We start from the raw sequence: 24,388 nt of genomic DNA, 5'->3' as shown, positions 1-24,388 counted from the left end.
GACTCAGATAAGCCTGAAGCATGCGCAAGAAACAGACATGAGTATAATAAATAACTAAACTAATACAATTCAGGTTTAGTTGTCTCAGTGTGCGATAGAAGCAGGAAAAAAATTAACACAACAACTTGTCTTTCATCACCAATCTCATGATACATAGACAATAATGTATAGAAGATGTTATTAAGCTAGGCTAAAATTACATTTTTCTTCAGCTGCTGAACTATTTTCAGATGAGTTCATTGAACTAATTAATAGTAAAAAGTTATCTCCAGAACAAATTTACAACACTGATGAAACTGGTCTTTTCACTGATGAAACTTGTGAAATATCTTGGCAACCTCTTTAGAAAAGTCTCCAACTAGTATCAAAGATTCCAAAGTGAGACGAACAATTTTAGCATGTGCAAATATTGCAGGAACACACAAGTGTAAACTTCTTGTAATCAGGAAAAATGCATGACCTCACGCATTTAAAGGAGTAAAGATTTTCCCCCCTTATATATCATGTAAATAAAAGAGCATGGATGAAACAAGCGTTAATAAATGATTAGTTAGAAAATCATTTCGTACCTGAGGCACAGCAACATTTGAATTCGGTTGGTTTACCCGATAACGCAAAAATGATCCTGATTTCAGATAACTATTTGGCTCATATTTAAAGTTTTAGTGAAAGATAATGTATCCATATTATTCTTTCCTCCAAATTGTACATCTATTATTCAGCCTATGGATATCGGAATAGTGTGCGGGCTGAAATGCAAATATATAGCTGAATTTTAAAAATCCATGTTAAATTTCTTGAAATGGCAAGACTATTCAAGAATTTTTGAAATATTTTAGCATAACATCTGCTGTGTGGAGAATTACAAGATAATGAGAGAATGAGTTTCCAGATTACTTTAAAAAATGCTTGGCATAATTTATGACCAATTACCATACTTCATGGTGAACATGATGAAGATGATAGCCACAAATTTGAAGGTTTTCAGATATTGCAAACCAAACGTGAAATTTTCCAATTTATAGATTTTGTAAAGAAATGTGGAGAAGTGGTAATAAATGAAGGTGATATAACAAGTTTTTCATTGCTATGACAATGCCCCAATAATCAATCAATTAATGGACGGCGAAATTTGTAGTATGGAAAAATCTCAAATCAAAAATCGCAGAAGTCCCGACGAGTCTGGATTTCCGACTCTGTACTGTATATATTTAGAACAAAAGTTAACAATATGCTTAAATAGAACTTTAAAACCGCTGCAGTTACTGAGATTGGTATATAATAATAGTTAAAGTAAATTATAACCCTAGACAATTTTACTAACAATTTCACTTATAATTTTTTTAATTACTTTAGTTTTAAAATTGAGTTATAATTTGTTTTAAGAAATATATATATGCTTTTATATATTATGCTTTAAAGATAATATTTCCTTTTTTTAATAAAACAAAAATACATTTAATGTATATATTTCTGTATAAAAAAAACAAAAATAAATTCCCTTTATGTCCTGTTTTTGAATTTATTTATTCTTCCTTTTATGTTTTGAGCCTAGTTTCCTTGAAATCCACAAAACTCAAAAATTATCTCAGTTTGAGATAATTTTTTATCTTAACGTGATCTTAGATTTGAGATTTAATCTTAGCTTTATGGATTTTTGATTTCAAGTTTTTTGTTTCAGCTAATTTCTTTTATTCCTTTTCATATTACAAACAAGTTATGAACAAATCCTTATAGATTAAGATTATGTTGTAGAATCAAGTTTTAAATGTAGTATTCTATTTCAATGCATTATGTATATTATATTTCTTTTGAAAATACTAAACTTGCATCTGAAATGAAAGACACAATCTACAGTGCATTTTATTATGAACATGAATTGACAATAAATATGTATAAATATGGAAAAAGCTTTCTGAAAATAAAAGTTTTCTTTTGAAACACCCACAGGTTCAAAATTTGATGTCCGGGAGTTTCACGACATAGTCCTACAAAGTTTTGGACCACTAAGTCTGCTGGAACGAAAGGTTGAAAAGTTCATACAACAACAGCGTGCTTCAAAAACTCATTAAAATTGTACATTGTAATTCTTAATAAAGTTCGCACATGTTTTGATATAATACAATGCACTATTATATATACACTTGTGTTTCATTGTGGTTTCAAATAGGGAAACAAGGAAAAAAAATTAAAGCTCACATTGACTAGGGTACACTTAGATAGCAATAAGCAGCTCCTACCTAGTCATAAAGAGAGAAAAACAACTTTGACATCCATCATTAGCTAGGCAGGATTTGCAGTTCACATAAAATGCACAATAATTGGAATTTAGTGTAAAGTTTAAGGAAAATTTAATTTGTTGCTAAATTATGGAAAAAATATCAAAACACCTGAACTCAAGATTAAAGAGCTATAATTCACAAGTGACGAATTTTTACTTTGATGTCACTTTTTAATTATAAATTTTAAATTATACTTTTTTATAATTACAAGAATGATAAAAATGGAAATTGAACCATGCCAGCCACATTTTGAAAACTATTAAGTCTTGTCTCTACTTATTTAAAAAAAATCTTATTCTTCCAGTGCATTTAATTAATAGGCTCTCTGGAAATCCTTTAATAAAAGTGTGTTTAGTGTTCTTTGCAATTTGGTGTGAATGTTTCCGATGGAACCAAAATTCTGACAATTTTTTACTTCTTAAAAGTTTTTTTAAATGCTTGGTTTGGTGTGTATGGGAATAATAAAACACTACAAATTTTGTTAATGCCAGAAAATGTTGCTTCTTTGGAGCCCATAGTTTGAAGCATTGCCTTAGTGGATCAGCCATAACCCATTCCTTGCAGAGGTGAGCACCCTTGTAACAGACATTTTTAGAACATCTCAATAAAGCTACTTGCCTCAATAAAGCCTACTTGCCCTTTGAGAACTTGAATTTTAAGCCTGTTGCTTCATTTCAGGGTTGCAGCTATAAACACAGCTCATAATACTGATCTGAAACAATGACTTTGCGTGGGACATCCAAGCCAAATTGCAATGGTTGCTAGGCAGATTTCAGTCACAGTGCAAGCTGAAATATCAAGTCCCCTCCAAAAAAATACTACTTTGAAAGGAATATGGCTATCAAATTTAATTTAGATTTGTTTTCAAAATTTGATTGGCCTTGTTCAGTTTCTTTTTTATCAGTACAGTATGTAAGCATCGTAAATAAAGATAATTTAAAATCTCACAAAATAAAATGAAATTACAAAAATTATAAATGAAATATTTTTTGATACAATTCCATTTTCGTAATCATATTCTTGGAATGTAACATGCCTAATGTTTTATAATATGTTAACATTTTAACTGTAACCTCTTTAAAAATACTTTACCATTTGTAATCTGTTTAAAATACCTGTCTTTGCAGGTGATTAGTTTAAATCCACGAAAATATGCATAATTCTCCAATCTTTCTTTTATCAGAAGTGTAAAAAAATACAATGTAGAATATAGAACTGCATTTGAGCATTCAAAATATACAACAAAAATCCGCAACTTAACATTCATAAATACAAAAATAAATAAAAATTTTTACAGTTCATACACATTTCAAGACACAATCTCATGCTGCTTTTCAATTATATACTTTACAAATATCTTTTTTATATAGATTATCACCGGACAGATGATTTACATTGAATCATAAGCATTCACAGATTGCATAGTTAGAGTTTTATATTTATAAACATTGGCTTTTGATCTTTTCAAGTGTGGGATAACTTTACAAGATGAATTTATTTTTCACTGATCAAAAGAAACAACAAGATATATTTAAAATTTATGCCCACATTCTTTAAATCATATTATTCAAAAATAAGACATTTTAATAAACTACTAGGCTCTATTCCTGTGCTATTATATGAACAATACAAATTGAAAACTAGAGGGGAAAATTGTAAATCTGATTAAACAAAGAGGTTGTGGAAAGTTTCATTATTTAAAATAGAAATGGAGTGTGCTAATTTAGATCAAAATTGAGTTTAATTGATTACAGAATATATAAATAGACATTAGAATAAAAGCTTTTACGTTCCATTTCATAAGTTTTTAGCAGGAAAACATATTTTCTTGTCTTATACATATATTTATCTCTTCTATTCCTACACTCACACCTATACCTATACCTATACTTACACCTATACTTGAGGCAAAATTAATCTCAAGGTAATAGGAACAGATGAGTTGGCATACTTCCAGGTAATACATTTTGTAAAAGTATTTTAACTATTGTTAAAATTTTAATTTACTAAAAATGACTTAACTATTAGTAAATGAAAGCAAATAAATAATTTATTCAGTAAAATTTGCATTTGTTCATTTTATTGAGGGTAGAAGTTCACCAGTGAAAGCTTATTTCTTAATGGCAATCTTGTAAAAAAGCTCTTATTTATTTTCCAACAAGACTAAAATTCCAATCTGTAGGTCTTATTAAATTCTTTGGGGAAAAGTTCAGCCTAATTTAACATTCTAAAATCCTTTCAAAACTGGGGGAAAAAATTTAATGCATAGAATCATATCGAGATTGCATACATTTACCTTTTAGTGCTATAAATTTAGTAAATTTTCACAAAGGTCATTGAGATTATTCTTTATAGTGTTTTTGTTCATTTTACAGAGCAACATTATCCCTGATACGGTTAAAATAAAGAGAGAGAGGTATAATTATGCAGATATTTCTATAAGAATACTGAGTACATGGAATATGCCACTCTAGCTGCATAAAATGAACTGTCATCAGCTTTTTCTGATGTGTGCGCACTACTTGTTTTTCAATTTCATGCTTTAAATGCAGAATTAGCATAAAATGCAATATGCAACTAATTATGTGTCGCTAACCATTTAAAAAATTGTCCGTAAGCTTGGAATTTTTTCTCCTCTTTCTAAACAATATTTTAAAGCTTTTTATTTCTATATATTCAAGTTTTCATTCTGTATATTTCCATATTTTAGTACTAAAAGTTGTTGAAGAGAAAAATAATCTAATAACATGATATATGTAATATAAAGCATTGAGACTTTGATATTCACATCACAAGATTATGTGCAACGCAATGCATTGCAGCATTGTGCATTCTTGTACTGTCTTACCACTAGATGCAGTGATAAGAAGGTAATCTATACACTTCTTATAAATTCTACATGCCCATCAGTTATTATTCTCTAATCTAAATTTGTCATATATGGAATTTAATGTGAAACTAATGGAGTAGGATATAAATATATAAATAAGATTGATTTTAAATGATAACTACTACATGAAAAACATGCATTTTAATGCCTGTAATTTTTTTACTGAATGAAAGTGATTTATTATATACAAATGGTTTATTACTAAATTACAACAAACATAAATTTCAGAAATTTTCTCAATTTTTTTAGCAAGAGTTTATTATCTGCAAATTTTAATTAGGAAAACTATAACTATGATAAACTCACTCACTAAAATCTCTTACTATTTTTGCAAAGATGTAGTTACGTAAAGTGAAGACTGAATCCTGAATGAAGTGGGGTTTATATGTAATAATTTAAAGAATTGTTAGCTATTTCAGTCAACTGAGTAATTGAAATTTTTTTATGTCAGTCTATTTTTAATCATTGAAGTATTGTAGTTTTTAGAGTGAAGGCATTTTAGAAATTACTGTAAAAATTTTATACATCAGAACTGTTTTGTATGACTAAATAATTGGAACTAAAAGAATTAAATTTTTTGCACCAAATAATATTTACATCAGTATTTTTTGTGAATTTTATTATATATCCAAAAATAAATACTTATCATTATTATGATGACAAAAATTTCAACATAGATTTTTAGTTTTTAAATACATAAAAATTAGCTTAATGCACTAAGAAATGAGACATTTTGTTCAGCTTAAGAACTGATACGCATCATGAGAAATAATTTAAGTACTGATTTTAGTATCATCATCATGAGAGTTTCGATATTTGCAGCCCTACAGAACTGAAAATTTACAATTGTTTTCACATAAACTTCTGAATACTTTACTGTTCAGAGCATGTGCAATTTTTTAAAGTATTCTGAAATCTTATATTTCTACTAACTGTTGGAATAATAAAAACTATTATAGTTTTTGAATTTTTTCGGGGGTGGGGGTGGAGTAGGAGTGCTGCTGTAGTAAATATTTTTATATTTTGTATCAAGCATTAGCATTGCCATTCTCAAGCTGTTCTATCACTGTATAATCCTGTAATATCTTCAATTTTCTATGAATTTCTGAATTAAATCAATTCACTGACTTTTTAAACATGCTGTATTAAATATCTTCATGTAAAAAATTTATCATTTTTCAAAGAAGTATAATAGTTGCTTAGTAGGAGTTATAAAATTATGTTCAGGATTTTAATATACTGTTGGATAAATGGAATGAAACAGGATAATTTAATACTGGGAAAAAATCTGCAACATCTTAAATATTCTCATTAAGAATTCTCAACTCATTAGTTGATGAAATCTAAATGCAGTCCATGTTACATGGTCTACTGAGTGCTAAAGCGTGAATGGGTCGAAATACGTAATCTTTAACGTAGCCCTCATCGAAGAAACTGCATAACAATAAGTTTGGTGGTGGAAATTACTCGGGCAAGATATGGCTGGCCTGGCCATTGGTAACTTTGCAACCAATTCTTTATTGCATTCCATGTTGAAGAATAACTCTTTGAAGATGAGAGTGCAGTCTCATCTCATTGTCTTGAGATTTAAATAAATTGAAACAATTTGTTATCATGGTTATCATTTAGGAGGAACAATGTAGGTGTAAATGTAGTCTAAATTTATGTGATGAAGAAGGGCACACTGAAAAATTCCTGTCAAAAGGTTTTGAACTTTTCCATTCCATTATTTTGCTTTTCCTATCCTTTTCCATTTGGATATATTTGCACAGCCAAATCCAGAACACTATATTAACCCATTGTATATATTCATAACTTAATATGCTAATCCACTAAAATTTTGAAAGCAAAAGCAGCAAAATTTTTGTGGGAATTCTGTCATGCTTAATGAAGTCTTTTTCTAGTTTTACTCATAATCTATGAACTACTATGTCAAAGTGGAATGCTGTATAATATCAAAAAAATTATGACATTTAGTCAAAACATGGCAAGCAACAAATTTTAAGAGAATGAATATGCATATGGTAGTGAGGTAATACTACAAATTAACTGGATTCACAGTTAAATTTACAAAATATGGAATCAGTTAAAAGATAATCTCATGCAATATGGGCCAGAGGAATCTGTTGATTTTGAGGTTGAAACCAATGCCATGAAATGTAACTTAAAATAGTTACTTTACAAAAAATATGATATAAACTATCGTTCATTATAACTATATACTGTCAACTCGGGAACAGTATATAGGGCAGAGTCGTAGCTAGGGTTTTCAGTGCCAGGGGACAACTGAAGATTTCGCGCCCTCTACTGCTTGCCAAGGATGGAAAACATTTAATTCTAAAATGTCGTAACATCAGTTTGGCGCTCCTTGGATTCTGCGCCTGGGAACAGATGCCCCCCTCTAGCTACGCCCCTGATGTAGAGAGTGTTGTATACTTACTTAAGTGCTGTGTTGCATAGATGTTGTATACTGAATTTTATTGAAACTAAATTTGGAAATTTGAAAGAAGAAATCAAGTTTAATAAAAAAGAGATATTAATAACCTAACTGAATACCTAATTCAAATAACATTGAGGAGCTAAAATTTTTAGACTTGATTTTTTAAAAAACTACTACTGTAAATAAAATTATGCTGAATTTGGCACTTCAGCATAATTTCATACTGTCTCCCTATATACTGTCAACTCATATCCCTCATCAGCTCTTATTTTTTTAACAGTACATTTTTCAAGTGTATTCCATGAAATCTCAAGATTTTTTAAAGTAATTTTAGCAATACTGCTAAGACTAGTGTCCACATTGAGTGATAAAAATTTTAGAATTTAGAAAAGCATCGAAATTTAAAGAAGGCAAAATGTTTAGAATTTATTGAGGCACCCAACAGCAGATTTTAGAATTCTCAGGGAAATTGTACCAGGCGACAAAATACCTAGTGTTGGCCCTGAACACTGCCACATTTTTCTCAAGGTTGTGTGGAATCTCAAGTGAACGTTAATAGGGCTAGAATACTGATAAATTCAGGATAATATTACAGCAAACTTTTGAAGCTGTATCATCCGAAGAATGATGGCTGAAAAGTTGCATCTCTGACTAGGAAAGTGTTATAGTAGTGGTAGACATGACAGAATGGAAGTGGTAGGTGGTGCATGTTTGACTTAAAATGTGTTGTACAAATTTTAGACAATGTGGATTTTTTTTTTTTTTTTTTTTTTTCAAAAAATGAAAAACTGAAGAGGAATAGAACTATGATAATAAATGGCATTGGGCATTCCATTGTTTTGTGAAATAATTATCAGAATTATATTTCATGATATTAATTTCCATCCCGAAATCATCATATGCCATGGACCACCTTTTCTATTCATCTATTCATAACACAGATATGAGCAAATTTAATATAAGTTTCATGTGTGCCGTCGTAATATAATACTCAATTTTAAATTTTGTTTTATGAAGTTGTACAGTTTTAACTCAGTGAAAGTCCAAAACATGCTATTTAAGAGTAAACATTTCAAAGGCATTGTTGACTTGATAGTATTCTACAATTTGTATTTGAATCTACATCAAAATTATCACACTTAAATGCAATCTGAACTGTATAAGAGAATATATAAAATCCACTAATTCTGCCTGTCTCTGCAGGCAGATGGTGGCATGCATTGGTAGAAGCATAAAATGATAACACTTAAAATGATACCAAATTGCAAGTACCAAATATGAAATTCAGAACATGGCATAAAAAAAAAAAAAAAAAAAAAACTTTGCAAGGTCCATAGCTAAAATGTTTTGGGACAACGTTTTATACATTCATAGTGTTATATGTCCGTCTGATAGAATCACTGTTGAGTCGGCCGATTTCACCATTTGTAACAGGTCCATTGGATCCATCTTCTCGACTTAGATTCACCGCTCGATTTGTTGCGGCATCCAGATGTTGGTATTGGCAATGTGAATGCAAATCTGACTTCTCATCTTGCAGCTCTATGCTCCAGAAGGGAATCCGAGGTTGATGACGACGATAATCCCAATAACGATAGCAAGTAGCCATGGCAGCGACTAGAAGGAGGACTCCAAGAGTTACTACGACAGCTATGAGAGGGAGTGTACCATCTGCAATACTGCGATCTGTAAACAAGAATGCATAATTACATTTTAAGTGGCAGGAACTTTCACGTCAATATTTTGACTTAACAATGGATATTTTCAGTACAGTAGAACATCAAATTAAGTGGGACTGAAGCCTGTCTTGGTATTTCAAAATTCTGAATGGATGTCCTTTTTTTTATTAGCCTGACATCAGCAATTAAATTTACTGACCTGAATTGCTTCTGTGAGCTGTCGTAGGAAACTTATTTTCTAAGAAAATGCAGTCTTCGCAGCCGGGAGCGTTTCTTTGTTCCGCACATAGGCTGTTGCTGAGACAGTTCAGTGGCATACATTTGTCTTCAGTCCACTGATATCCAGCAGTACAGGATGTGCACAAACTTCCTCGATGACCAGGTAGACACTGAACACATGAAACTTGACCAGATTCCTCTAAAATACAAAGATGGAAAATTATTATTATTGTTATCAGGATGTATGTAAAAACAGTACATTTCGCTCAAACAACTTTTTAATGCTTCTGGTAGTAGCAAGTTTAGTGTATGGAGGATAGTTTAAAAATTCATTTATAAATGAAATCGTTTCCAAACTTGTTTTCAACTTCAAGGAAATATTTTTACCCGCAGTATTTTCAAAATAGTTACTTAAAATTACTACAGTGTGCAAATGAATTGGGACAAAACGATCTTTCCGTAAAATTTTAACTTAGTTGTCAGCAAGTCCCTCAAAGATGTTTTGCCTGCCTTAATACCATCTGCATGCCAACTTTTGACTACATAGAACTGGTTTTAAATTAGGTTTATTGCGCTATTTTAAGCTTGTTTGTGACAGAAGAGGAAGCTACTTTTGCATACTTGAGAACGTTTTGCATTCGTTCATTTTAATGTACTAAGAATGGATATAACACCAAGAAAAAGAGTAAAAATTATCACTCTCAATAATCATATAATCGACTGTACCAAATATGGCTTCCGTGGCTGGTGCTAGAAAATCTAGTATTTCTCGAATTCTCAGGAGACACAATGAAACTGGATCATTTTCCCCAGAAAGGAAGAGCAAATGTGGAAAGGAAAGGAAAATAACGCCAAAATCAGATCGATTCCTATTCCGAAATGGCATTATTAATCTAATAAAAACTAGCAAAGACCTTAACCCTTTGATCACGAATTTAAAAAAAAAAATTACCCCGTTCTCTATCCAAGTGAACAAAATATGTCACAAGTAAAATACAGTTTAGCATTTTTTTAATAATTTGGACAAGCAGTTTTCAAGCCAAAGGCTTGAACACATATGTCCCAACCGTAATTAATGGTGGGATACTACACGTAGCGATCGACTTACTATAAGCACACCTATTATTCTGGAATACTTTATTATAAATAGAATGAAATAGATTTTACCTCGTATGGTACATGGTAAAGCACTCTTTGCATAACCCAACATTACCATTGGGCAATTCACATTTGTTCTTTTCTCTACGTTTATTTGTGTATAAACGAGCACAGCGACGTCTCAATTTTCCAACTATTGGAAGATGATTCCCAACATTCAGGAGATTCTAAGTACTTTTTAACCCAGCAGTCATTTTTAAACTTTTAGTGGGACATATATATTCCGTTAGCAGTCAAAGGGTTATAAGAGATCTATTGGCTACTGTTATTGATAGTCATCCTTCAAACGTGAAGGGTAGACAGATTTCTCACTACTAATGGGAAGTAGATAATTGTTAAAAAAACAACAACTTTTGACGCGTTAAATGTAACAATCGATTATCGTGGGCCAAAAAATAAAAATCTTGGACCACAAATGACTGGGAAAGGTCATTTTCAGCCATGAGACTCATTTATTTGTTCATGGCTACACAACTAACGTAGTGCGATGAAGCAAGGGTGAATTAATAAGACCAACATATCTGACAAACCGTAAAATACCCTCAAAAGCAATTGTTTTGGTTTTTTTCACTGCAGATGGCCCTGGAAATCAAAATCCTATGATGGAATGATGAATTCACCGAAGTATAAAGAAATTTTAAAACTGTGCCATTCTCGAAAACCTTTGCAGAATTTCAACATAACTTGGCTCCATACCACATTTCGAAATCTGTCAGAAGGTTTATGTTGGAAAGTATTTGCTGTTTTAAATTTTTCTGTATTTTACAATTTTTGATCAAGATGTTTTGAGTTTTTATGTATTTTTGCCTTCCCGCGAAGTGAGAACCGAATTGATTGAATGAGAAATCTATCTCTAATGAAATGCGAAGAAATAAGTTTAAATGAAGTGCGGCAAAAAATTTGCATAATACGCCGCACAAGGAAGTCACGTCACGTAGTGTCCATATCAGATATTTTAACTACAGTCGTCTGCGGCTATGCTGTAGAGTCAGCTGTATTTGAAGTCAACAGCTGTTTAGCAAAAAATGCGCTATTGCAGATGTTGATGTACCATAAACCTTCCAACGAATAAGTTTAGGAGAAATACCGTTCCCGATGTTAGCATACCTTTGGGGGCAGGAAGATATTTGGAATTATCGAACAATACAGACGTGTCTCATCATTAACTCGTCTTGAATGTTATAATTTAAGTAGTTTTTCATTAAATTTCGTAAATTCAATAAAGTGTATTTATTTATTTAATGTGTTAATTGATTAGTGAGCACAAACTCTCAAGCACCATAATTTAGGTATAAAAATGTCAAAGGCAGATTACGCCTAATGGGAGAAAAATCAAAGCAAAAGGTAAGCTCTTTTACCCTGATTAATCTTCACTGGTGAATTTTATTTGGATGAATACATAAATAAGTATGATGTTCTCTTTTCCTCCTTGCTGCAGACAAGTCTGAATACATAAAATAGCACCGATTGTTGCGTTATGGATCGTAGTGGTTAAGCTAAGGTTTTTGTATGCATATTTATGTTATCTTGTTGTCTGCACATCATACTAGTTTTATAGGGTAGAACCTGTTTTTTTTTTTTTTTTTTTTTTTTTTTTTTTTTTTTTTTTTTTTCATGATGCTTATATAATTTTGGAAGTATACCGCATAGTTTCTCTTTGAAGTTATTAAGAAGATGGAGGGATGCTGAATAACTTTCCGAAATAGATTTAAAAAAGCACTCACCCATTTTGCATTCTGCTGTGGATGTGAGGTTGGAACATGGGCACACGACACATTCTTTGCCTGCCCTGAAGTTTCCAGGCGCACACTCCTCGCACCAAGTGCCTGCATAACCTGGATGACAAGTACATTCCATAAAGCCAGGCCTCCTAGTGCATGCGACCATCCCAGTCTCGCTGCAGTTACAGACTAGAAATAAACAAATAAACGTACGTATAAATACATAGCTTTTTATATTATCCAAAGCTAACTCCACCAATATTCATGTTAATGGCATAATGATGCTAATAAAACGTTATATACAAATAGTTGACATCTTTTGAATTTATGATGAAAGACTGTGAAATTAAAATTTCAATTTAAAGCCTGAGAAATCAGACAAATTTAAATATATTTTTCGTATTAATATCTGATCATCAGCACTGACATGATAGCTCCTTGTGGGCCATGCCCTTCTTCAGAAGCCTTTCCCATTCCACCCTCCTTCCAGAAACTGACAAAATCATCATTTAGATAGTCCCTCTGTCTTTTCTCAGGTCTTCCTCTTGATCCTCCACAAACAAGAGTTGCATTAAAGTTGAGTCCTTCTGTCTTTTCTTAGGTCTTCCTCTTGATCCTCCACAAACAAGAGTTGCATATTCGCTCTGCATTCATTCTCAGAAGGTGACCTAGCCATCTTATTCTATTTAAGTTTAATGGATTTAACAATATCCTCATTATAAATTTTATAGAGTTCGAAGTTATACCGTTTATGCCATATATTAATTATTCTTCAAAACAGCACCAATAATTATTCTTAGAATCGTTCTTAAGATTATCGCGGCTCTTTCTTCCCACTGTCGGAGTCCATGTTTCCGAAGCATAGGTTAAAACTGATTTAATTTACATCTTGTAAAATAAAATTTTTGTCCTTCTCTTTATTAGACATTTCAGAAAAGGTTTTAAACCGAAGAAACAATAACTTGCAGAAATAATCCTTTTTCTGATTTCAGGATTAATATCTTTGATTTCGGACCTAAAATAGGTAAAATTCTTCCGACATTCAAATTTTAATCGACCAATCTATTAATATATCATGAAAAACGCTAAATTATTGTCGCTTGTACTGTAGCGAGTGGAATTTGAAGCATACGATTGGAGATATATAAAGTTTTTATCATTTTTAAAAATACAACCTAGTCCTGAAGGTATTTGTTTCGGAGCCACAATTTCTTTCATATTCCTAAAATAATATGAGGAGGATACCCAGATGTATATTTTTACCAATATTTTATTACTGTAAACCCAGAATATCTTCGTAATATAATAATATAATATACAAAAAAACTTTTTAAAAATACCTAGCTTTAATCAAATACACCAAAGAGATAACATTTTATCTCTCGTAATACCACTTATCTTTCAGGTTTCACCATGTGATGCATTTATATTATAGTTACCATTTAAACATTGGCAAGCACTAGATTTTATTAAACTTGAAAGAATTATTTGCACTCCTTGTGATTTTTCTATCAATAATTGTTCTCAGAATCGTTCTTTCAAAGAAATCTAAAAATCTTTTATGTTAAGTAGAAAATCTTTTATGTTAAGTATTACGATTAAAACGGCAGACTTATAAACATTCAATGATGAATAGCTAACATATAGACAACGCCGATTAGAATGTAAATAAAATCAACCAGAAGTCCGTTTATGGCAGCGGCCGTGATGAATCGGAACGTCAGTAGGCTTACTTCATCTGTTCTAACCTCCATGGGAAAAAAAAAAAAAAAAAAAAAAAAAAAAAAAATCATATCTCCAGCGCGCGAGACTGTCTATACTGTTTTTAAATATTTTTTGCCCAAAGGGACATTAGCTTAAATGCTCTCGAAACGTGTATGCGGGTGTAAATGGGGAAAAAAAAAAAAAAAACCCTACTGGGGCTAATATAAAATCTGAAAGTTTCCAGACTTTCTTCTTCTTCCCTTTTTTTTTTTTTTTTTTTTTTTTTTTTGGTTTGTTTGTTTGTTTTTTGTAAGCTCTAGGGGGCTATTAATCTCCATCCTCGCTTTTTTTGTCCGTATCTTTTTTTTTTTTTTTTTTTTTTTTTTTTTTGTGCGAATTGTACTTTTTTTTTTTTTTTTAATGCACCTGCCACGCTTTTTGGCGCCAATGAAAGAGAAGCCAGACACACAATAGCGTCTAGAAAGCCATGTGTGTCTATTTAATTTAATTTGACAATTTAAATTGCAGGTTTACAATTTAAAAAACTCGCTAAAATGCCTGGCAGGTGCATAACGGAAAAATACCTTAAGCAAAATTTTAAATTATTTAAAACACCGTTTATTTCGTCAATAAAATTTTCCATTTCATTTAAAAAAAGAAATCTGGCACGTCAACTTTATTTCAGATTGTGTATTCGACCCGTACGCAATTTGAGTTTCAGACCACTGGAGAATTAAATAATTTCAGTAACAGTGGTATTATGATAGTTTTCCAAAATACAACGCGCCAGATATCAAATTACAGCATACTTACACAAGAAAAAATATCTATCTAATCTCTCGATTCGAAGAAAATCCACTTTCAGAAAAGGAACGGCTCTTCAAAGAACTGAAAGGCTTCTCAAATTTTCCAATTTGCGAAGCGTGGGTTTGAAATGTCTTAAAAGCAGGAGATTGGATAATTACCTTAATCAAGAAGAAAGGACGACAATGTTTGGATATAATTTGAGGAAAGAAGACGACGATGATTGGATGTTCGAAAAAAACGGAAACCAATCAAGTCACGCGGGGAAAACTTAACAGAATTTTTCCAACAGCTGCAAATGAATGAAGCAGTCTCCTCTTGCAGTTGGATTGATAATTAAGAATCCAAAATGAACGGCTTTTCTGCAAGATAATATACGACGAAAATTGTAATTACTCAACTTGCAAAGCAGCTGGTACCCGATTTATCGACGAATTTCTCTTCGTTTCCAGAATACAACTGAAACAGCATTTTGATTTACATGGTCGAATGGAATATTCCATACGTAATTAAAGTTATCAATAAAATTTAAGTATACAAACTCTTCTAAAAGACGGCTACGAGCTTTGTTGCTTTAAATATTGATTCTAGATAAGGCCTTCGATTTACAAAGTGTCTTGAAATAACCTGCAGAGTTTCATGGAAACATTTTTACGTAAAAATAAAATATAACTGTTCATGTGGTTCGTATAGTATTCCATGGAAGTTAAATGGTGTTGCTTAAATGACTGAAAAGTAAAATATAACCTTTTAGCTAACACAATATTTTTGGTAACTAAAAATAAAATCGTGGGGCTGTTAAAAATAACGTATTTTAAATCAAAATTATCTAATAGAAACTTAAACGAATTGAATATAACGATACTTATATAAGCTTTTCGCTCTGAAAATGTTAACATTATTCTTAACTTTCGCACTATCTTGTACCCTTTCATCTTTGTAACTTAAAAAATTCTTTACAAACTTTACACTCTTTTCTTGTCCATAGATGAGGCAGATCACGACGAAATAAAATTATTGTCATTGAAGCACAGCCAAATCATTCCAAGATAGGAGATAAATACGTGATGTCATCATTCTTTCAAGGTTTTCTGATCTATTCGATGGTGTAAGATTACGTTCAAATCGTTTCAATTTTTTTTTGGGGGGGAGGGGGGAATTTAAAAATCCGATTTCAACATAACTTAAAATCGTAAAGCTGCCAAAAGCAAATTTTTAATTTTGATTTAAACGACAATCTAGCTAAACCTTTTTTGTATGTATTTTATTTCATAATTTTTAACCTATGGAAGATGGAAATAGAATGAAAAAATAAAATGATACTCTCGGAGTGGAGGAAGCTTATTCTTACTAATCAGAGTATCAGAGAAGTACGTGACATCAACCTTTCCTGTCTGCTGATGATGTATATTACATTCGTTTAAACTTCTGTTAGATTTAAGTATTTGATCTCATTATCACTTAAAAAGACTCGTAATAATGATGGATAAAATCTTTTATTATAAATGTAGGTATATAGTCGTATGTAGGTCTTCATGCGTTAGTGCACCAGGAAGCAAGCATCAATGTACACTAAATAGCAGAGATGAGCCAGTTTACTTTCAAGTAACGTAAGCGAATTTTAAAGTGTTATTAGGCTTTTTGGTTTGGTTTGGTTGACTATGGAAAGCACACTAGGACTATCTGCCTAAAGGAAGGGTTGCCTTCGTGGAGGAATTTCTAAGGGAAACTGGCTCGCATACATATTAAACATGGGAAAACCATGAAAATAACCCATGCAGCCTGCCGGTTCGTCTAAAATCGAACCCACGTCGGAACTAACCGTGCTCGGCCTTTGGTGGTCCTAAATGCTAGCGGCAAACTGACAATGTGTGCAAGGTGCTCACAGCAATGGAGAGCAGAATCTGATACTCCGACACAGTCAAGTGTAACAGCTACGAAATTAAGTGCCAAGTTTGAACAAGAAGAAACCAAGTATTATCTGAAGAAAAACAATAATAGAATAATGAAGGAGGGAATGTGGATACGGTCTTATACTCGTACGTTAAACGTATCTGCCGCTAAGTTACAGACACGGAATAACACGAAACACGTGATAGAGACTACCTGTGTTTCCCTTCCTGTTGAAATCATATTCGCTGCTTGTCGCTTGCGTTACAATTTACGTATCCGATTGTGTTGCTGTTTTAAATATTTTCGCTGTTAACGTTCAAAGATAGTAAGCATTTTTTTGTCTTGATGGCTTTTGAAGACAATATTACCTGGTTCTCCGGCTGGAAGTCCATCGTCTCCAACAGGTATATCTTGTTGGACCTCTGGAGGTACGTATATTGTGAATTTGGGAGCAGACACCCTTACCAGCTTATCATGGCTCAGCCTCTGCGTGGGGTCCCCGTACACAGCCGATAGTTGGACAGCGTATCTCGTGCTCTCTGTCAATCCGACCACCTCTTTGGAAGTCACAGTCGGCGGCAACGAGAATTCTTTCTCTAACCCTGAAAAGATTAATGGTCATAAATATCACAAAACAGGGCATTTTTTTAAAAATTTTATTTTGCTACACCGTTTTGCAATCATATTTTTATGTGTTATCAAGTGGTTCTTATCTTACACGTCGCATTTTTCGGGTCACCATAGCAAAGCGATTCTTTAATTTCATTATGTATCGACAACTATCTGTTTTGTAATCCACGGTTACACTAATCTGTATTTATTGGGTTACAATTAAATTTCGACAAATATCTGTTCTGTACTGATGAAGGGATATTTTCTCCAATCTCGACCTGTTGACAGGTGACGGAGGACGGGGACGCCTGATGTTCAACAGAGGTAAACAGGCATGTGTCCCACGCCCTCCCCTACCTAGAGGCAACAACTCCCTGAAGCCCCAAGAGGCCCGCACCGGGAGTTCATTGAGATATTAAAATAAGTTAGTTCACGTAGTCAAACAAGGGCGTCTTAGGTGTACAATGGATACTTGATAGACATACGATTTGGCATCTTAATGGTAAGACATACATAGCTTAAGGATACACATTTGAAATACATCGACCTGTTGACATTAAATCTTGAACAAATCGATACAGATACCTTGTCTTCAACATAGCGTGAGATATTACAATGTGTTACGTCCGATAATTGAAGTGGCGAGGCAGGAAGTGTTTGGAAATTCATCGATTAATTAATGTTTGAATATTTTGTGGTTTCTAAAGGTCAGCCCTTTTTTTTTTTTTTTCATTCAAACACCTTTTTAAATGAAAACGGCAATAGCATTTTTATAGCTACAAGAATATGGCATCCTACGGTTTTCTCATGCCGTAGTCTATTGTTTTAGTTAGTTGGGCCTTGCGAAGACTAAAAATTTATACTAGTCTGAAATGCCTTTGTTTATTCTGTTTTCTTGCAATTATTAAAACAAGCTCGAAAAGACCTAAAATTAAGGATAATTGCTGGCATGCTCCTGTGAAAAATCAGTTGCTTCGTTTTTTTGTAATCTGAAGTTGACCCATCAAATCATGGTTTGTATGAGTAACAAATGTACATCCCTTTTTAATCAATATTAATGACAATAATTAATGTCATTAATTAATATTAATGACAAAAAACTCTTTATATTTCAAATTGTAAATGTCTTCCTTTCTTGACATCAAAAGTTTTGGGAAGATCTGTCTAATTCTGGAGATCGGTAATCAAATGCAACCTGATTCCCTGTGTCGCGGGTTCTTGAAAGGACAAAGAATGGACACCATGTTTTGTTGTATAATAGAGAAATCAAAATGAAAGGACTTAGGAAATAAAAAAATTTTACCACGTTGATCAAAATATTTTACCACGTTGATGCCATGACATGATCCCGTGATCATGTGTTCAAACAGTACGCTCAGTTTATCGAGAAAAGAGCAGATGTCGGGGATTACTTATCAAGTCTTAGACAATCGTCAACCAGCCGTCTTGTGGGGATAAGTTTTTGCAATCAGAGCATCATATGGGGTTTTTTGATCATTTCCTGAAGAAGCTTCATTGTATAAGGCCACATTTGTAGAATGCAGCAACTGATTCTTTCTAAATGAAACATTCAGCATGTATTGAGACATTATTCTTAGCCAAATACATGGTTACCAGGTTGAACCGTCTACTATAACAGTTGGGTTTGGCTCCACAGACTTCTTTCTTTTTCCAAAACAGAAATTGTCGACAAAAGGATGATGTTTCATAAATCTTGGTGAACATCAACAAAGTCATGACCGCTAAACTTAACAGTATTCTGTTAAATGCCTTCAAAAAAGTATTGGATGTCTAAAGGAGCCCACAAAACTGTAAAACGAAAAGAAGGAAGCTGATTTGAATAATCATGGCCGCAGTATGCTGCAATGCTTTTAACCTTCCTCTTCTAGAAGCAGTACTGAAACTTTATTACTAAAGCTTTCATATCAAACATTAATTTAAAAACTCGAATGTCATAAAAAACTTTTTGTTTTTTCATTAATTCTATTTAAATATGGATTAGAAGAAAACGTTCTTACCATGTCCGTACTGTGTGAGAGGAGTGAGTATGAGGGAATAGGTAAAAAGCTTCAGGTTCAGGCCCTTCGGCATCGGGGGCGGCTTCCAAGATAAATGTACGGAGCTGGAAGTAGTCTTTTCCACTAAGACTTCAAGTGGAGCTGAGAGATCTGGAAAAGAGAGCAGAAATCTTCATCACTTCAGTGTCAAGCTATTATCAGTTACACAGATAACTTTAATTCAAAATTTAACCATGATAAATGAAACGCTTTGTTGATATATAGACCAATATTGTAATTCGAAAATAGATATCCAGTAGCCAATGTGTTTTCTCGATTTAATATTCGGGAATTCTTGAACTAATATTTGATTTATTTTAGAGATTTTTGTTCAAAAATTCTTAAAAACCTCTATATTTAAAGAAGGGAAGAACTTATCTTTAGTTAAAAAGATATATACAGGAAAAGTCACACAGAATGAAAACATAAATCTATTTTATGTTTATTTTTTCCTTAATCTTTTAAAGCATGTTAAAAAATATGCATTATTTATCTTACAGTTGCTCACAGTTTTTCTTGAAATAGCATTTCATTATGCACAAACAATTTGTATAGATTTATTTCCTAAGCCGATCTTGATCTCGTAATTGGCAGGGCTGGCGATAGTCTTTCTGCCTCCCGGTGCAAAATTTGCAGTCGTAGCGGCAGCAGTAGACTAGTTCACTGGACATAAGAATTTCAGAGATGGTTTAGTTTTTTTTTTTTTTTTTTTTTTTTTTTTCCTTTTGCTATGATGTTGCAAAGAAATGTCTTCATTTTCTATCATTCAGCTAGAATATTCTCGAATTTCTCTCTGTGGTTCTTGCATATCCGCTACAACAACTGTCGGAGAAGCTTCTGTCTGACTTTCTGCGCAAGCTATGCCTTTCTTTTCATTTAAAACTTAAAGAAAAAAAACTTATCTTAAACTTCTTTAGACCTTTTGATTTGTTTCAGACTAAGCGATAACTTGCTTCCAGTCTAGTAGGGTCTCCAACACATTAAAACAGCTTTTAAATAGAATATATACTTACAAGCTAAATCACAAAAATTAACTTTTACTGTATATTTACTGATTTAAAAACAAAGCACTCTTACATGATGTCAAGATGTTCACTTCTTCCTAAAATAAATCCCATCAAAAATACATCTCGCGTATTGATTGCAATTGAAAGCCGTTCCTTGGATTCGCTTCGATTGAAAACAAAAAGTACAAAAACTGAGATTCACGTAAATTCTCCTGTTATTGTTGTTGTTTTACGACTAGAATCGATATCGAGAACCCTCAATATTGATCTTTACTCAAGCCTTGCCGGATTTTCTTGTCTTGTTTGGTTTCTTATTTCATTTATTATTTAATTTAACGCGCAAAAGAATGTCCAATACCTTTCGTAGCAAAGTTTCTCAAAACTTTTTCGTTTCCGGGCAACGTAATTAAATCTTCGAATTTTTGCATCGCTTATGATTAATAGAGTTTTGATGAATGCACACGTACAGAAGGAACAAGAGCATATATTTTTAGTCCAAATGGGCTTTGTCCCTGAAGGACTATTGTTTTCGTTTTGCGATTTTGCTAGGCTGTATCACTTTTCAAATCGTTGCCATTAAATACTGTCGTCCTGTATTATATTTGAAGAAATTAAATAATGAAGAATCTGCATAAATGTATGTATGTTTCTCGCATTGTAATAAAACAACGGTACCTAGAGCCATCCAATTTTGAATGACGTAATCCTACTGCGAATGTGGACACGTGGAAGCCCATATTTGAAATTTGGAATTCCTTTTATTATCGACTTCATATTTTGTAAAACTTTAACGAATTTTTCATTAACAAAGTCAACGATTTAAAAGCGAGCAATGGCAACACTCTACGAGTGGGGGGGAAACATTTTTATCTCCAGTGCGCGGAACTGTGTATCGGAAATTCTAAAGATACGCTCATTTTAGAATTATTTTGCGACATTGCTATTGAACTGAATTTTATGGTTTATTTAATTAATAAAGGTAACACACAAAACGTTAAAAAACGCCCCTTTGGACGTAATTTAAAATCTGAAAGCTTTCAGATCCCCCCCCCCCCGCTTCATTTGGCAAGTTCGCGAGATATTTAAACTTTCGGTTGATGAAACATTGAAATGGTACTCATTTGTTCAAACATCAGCTTTTTTTTTTTTTTTTTTTTTTTTTTTTTTTTAAATCGGTATTATTTCGGTTTTGGGGGTTAATAAATACGAAAAGCAGGTGAACATTGCACAAAAAAAGTGGGACAGTTTTATATATCCCGTTCTACTGGACCGATTGACGAAATTTAACAGGCGTTTTCCATGTATCGGAAGCTCGACTTCGGATATATATTAGATTTATATATTGCATTATTCTAACATAGGTATTTTGACACAAAATCGGACTTTTTCTAAAATAACATACCAATTTTTTTTCATATTTTGGTTCCATATTTTTTTCCATATTCTACGACTCAAATTATGCGTAGTTATTAAATTTTGTAATTTTTGGTGATAAATTTATGAAGAAATTTAAAAATTAATCTTGGCGCATTTTTTTTTTTCAGTTTGCGCCAAAATAATTCACTTCGCGAATTTCTTAATTTATGGCAACCTATTTTCTTTTCCCTTCCACTGTGCGAGAGAGGGAAAAACAGAAGCGTCGTTTATTCTTTCAAATAATTTTAACAACATACGTAAACTACATTCGGCGTTATTATCGCTTATAACGAATATGCCAAATTTCAAAACGCGCCAAAATGTAAATTCGCGTATAGCTTAAAAATTTTGAATAAAAAAGATCTTTTTTTAAAGGCATGTTTAGAAATACGTCTAATTTAAGATGATGGTAAAAATTTTATACATGCTAATTCAATTTTTTTTTCGAAAAATTTATAAAAATTATTTAAAAATAAATCATAAAATATGGGTGAATTTTATTTGGAATGAACCTAAATTTCGAAATGTGAAAGGAAAAATCAAATAAATTTATTGTATTATTTACTGTATTATTTATAGAGATATTAAATATATACTAAATTCAATTAACATGCAGGAGCTAAAATTTAAAAATAAAATAGTTATAGAAAAAAATCGGTATGTTATTTCGGAAAAAGTCCGATTTTATGTCAAAATACCTATGTTAGAAAAATGTTATATGCAACTCTAATATATCTTTTCGAGACATTTCCATGTCTCGAAAGCCGAGACTTTCGAGACATGAAAAACGCAAGTTAAATTTCGACAATCGGTTCAGTAGAACGGGAGATATAGAACTGTCCTTTTTTTTTTTTTTTTGTGCAAGGTGTACATTTCGAGCAAATATTGCAGTTATGGATAATAAGCAAAGTATGAGCTATTTCCTAGTGCGAACAAACAAGAAATTACAAGGAAATGCTTTTAAAACTTTTAAATTTCTAGTTACTTAAAGATTGGGAAAGCATTCCTGTCATATTTTGCTTTTGTAACGTAACAGTCACCACAATGAATACCTAATCTAGAAAACGGAGACTATAATGAATATTTCATGAAATGGCACAACAGAATTTTTAAAGGCTCCAATTACAGCATTTCATTTCCTTTTAAAGCATTCATTTTGAGCATTAAAGAAAATGATGTGTAATAATAAAGTAAAAAAGACGAAGAAAGTTCAGTAAGTCATCTTGTTAATAAAAAAAGAAGACTGTCATGATCAACTGATAAAAGACTAGAAGGGGTAATATAAAAATATATGGCAACAACCTAATACTCTGACCGGAAATACTAAAAAAAAATGTGATTTTATTGTTGAATTTTACGCAGCATAATTACGAAGAAAATTATATTTACTAATGAAAAGAGAAAAAAAGTTTGTGTTAACTGAAGTGAATCAAGAGTAAACTAGTAAACTAGGAATTTAGCGAAAGCGTAAAAATCCTTAATAAATCCTCTGATGCGATGTTAAAATATGAATCCTTTCAGATTTTTTTTCTTTCTTTTTCCTTTTAGTCCAAAGAGGCAATTTGCTCAGAAGGACTATTAATTTCGTTTTGGCATTTTGCGTCGATTCACTAAAAACATTGTTTCACTTTTCAAATTGCTACCACCCAATATTATAGTCCTGCATTATATTTAAAGAAATTAAATAATGAAGAATTTGCATAAATGTATGTATGTTTTTCGCACTGTAATAAAACACCTGCACCTAGGGCCATCGAATTTTGAATATTGAACGTTTCCACCCGAATATGGGCATCTGAAAGCCCAATTTTGAAATTTCGAATTCGTTTTATTATCGATCTCCTATTTTGTAAAACTTTAACGAATTTTTGATTAACAAACTCAAGGATTACAAAGCGAGCATTGGCAACGTTGTGCAGAAAAAAAATTTTTATCTTCAGCTCGCGACACTGTGTATCGGAAATTCTAAAGATAGGCTCATTTTAAAATTATTTTGCGATATTGCTCTTGAACTGAATTTTATGGTTTAAGCGCGAAGAACATGATATTTAATAAAAATGTTAAAATACGCCCCTTTGGACGTAATTTAAAATCTGAAGCCTTTCCGATTTTTTGCATAAAACTGCTTGTAAAAGTGAAGAATTTTTCTTTTGATTAAACTTTTATATTGATGTCATGTAGAACTTTTAATTCGCACTTAACTAACGGTTGAATTCTTAAGAATTCAAACACTAGAATCGGAACTTCACTAGAATCGGAGATATAAGCAGAAACTCTTCAACTAGTCTTTTAAAAAAAAAAAAAAAAAAAAAAAAAAAAAAAAAATTAAAGTTTGCGACATTTGGCGACTTTTCGCCAACTTGGCGACATTTTTTTTTTAAGCACTAGTAGTGATTTTTCTGAAAGTTCCCAGAAGTTCTCACCCTTTCCTCTTGAGCAACTCTGTTCATAGGAGGCTGTGAGCGGCAGTCAGTCAGCTTAGAGGCCGAGACTGATCTGCATATGA

General features: G+C 32.1%; 2 protein-coding genes across 3 annotated transcripts in view; one reads left to right on the top strand and one right to left on the bottom strand.

The window, feature by feature from the left end:
• The window catches only part of LOC118190472 (uncharacterized), a 103,703-nt gene extending 101,568 nt beyond the window's left edge, over positions 1-2,135 (top strand). For both annotated transcript variants that reach the window (XM_085821559.1, XM_085821560.1), the window contains exon 17: positions 1,951-2,135. In XM_085821559.1, the coding sequence (XP_085677685.1) occupies positions 1,951-2,072 (122 nt within the window). In that variant the 3' untranslated portion in view covers positions 2,073-2,135. The remainder of the gene's footprint in view (positions 1-1,950) is intronic.
• The window catches only part of LOC118190661 (uncharacterized), a 393,870-nt gene continuing 371,315 nt past the window's right edge, over positions 1,834-24,388 (bottom strand). Inside the window, exons 2-6 of the mRNA XM_085821561.1 lie at positions 19,421-19,570; positions 17,159-17,392; positions 12,393-12,578; positions 9,491-9,709; positions 1,834-9,298 (exon numbers count right to left, since the gene is read on the bottom strand). Coding sequence (XP_085677687.1) covers positions 8,973-9,298; positions 9,491-9,709; positions 12,393-12,578; positions 17,159-17,392; positions 19,421-19,570 — 1,115 coding nt within the window. The 3' untranslated portion in view covers positions 1,834-8,972. The remainder of the gene's footprint in view (positions 9,299-9,490; positions 9,710-12,392; positions 12,579-17,158; positions 17,393-19,420; positions 19,571-24,388) is intronic.

Source organism: Stegodyphus dumicola, chromosome 8, assembly GCF_044657685.1.
Source record: "Stegodyphus dumicola isolate Sdum_Otavi_A_Nest chromosome 8, ASM4465768v1".
NCBI lineage: Eukaryota > Metazoa > Arthropoda > Arachnida > Araneae > Eresidae > Stegodyphus > Stegodyphus dumicola.
The sequence above is the reverse complement of the archived record's forward strand: the minus strand, read 5'-3'. Positions and strand labels throughout refer to the sequence as shown.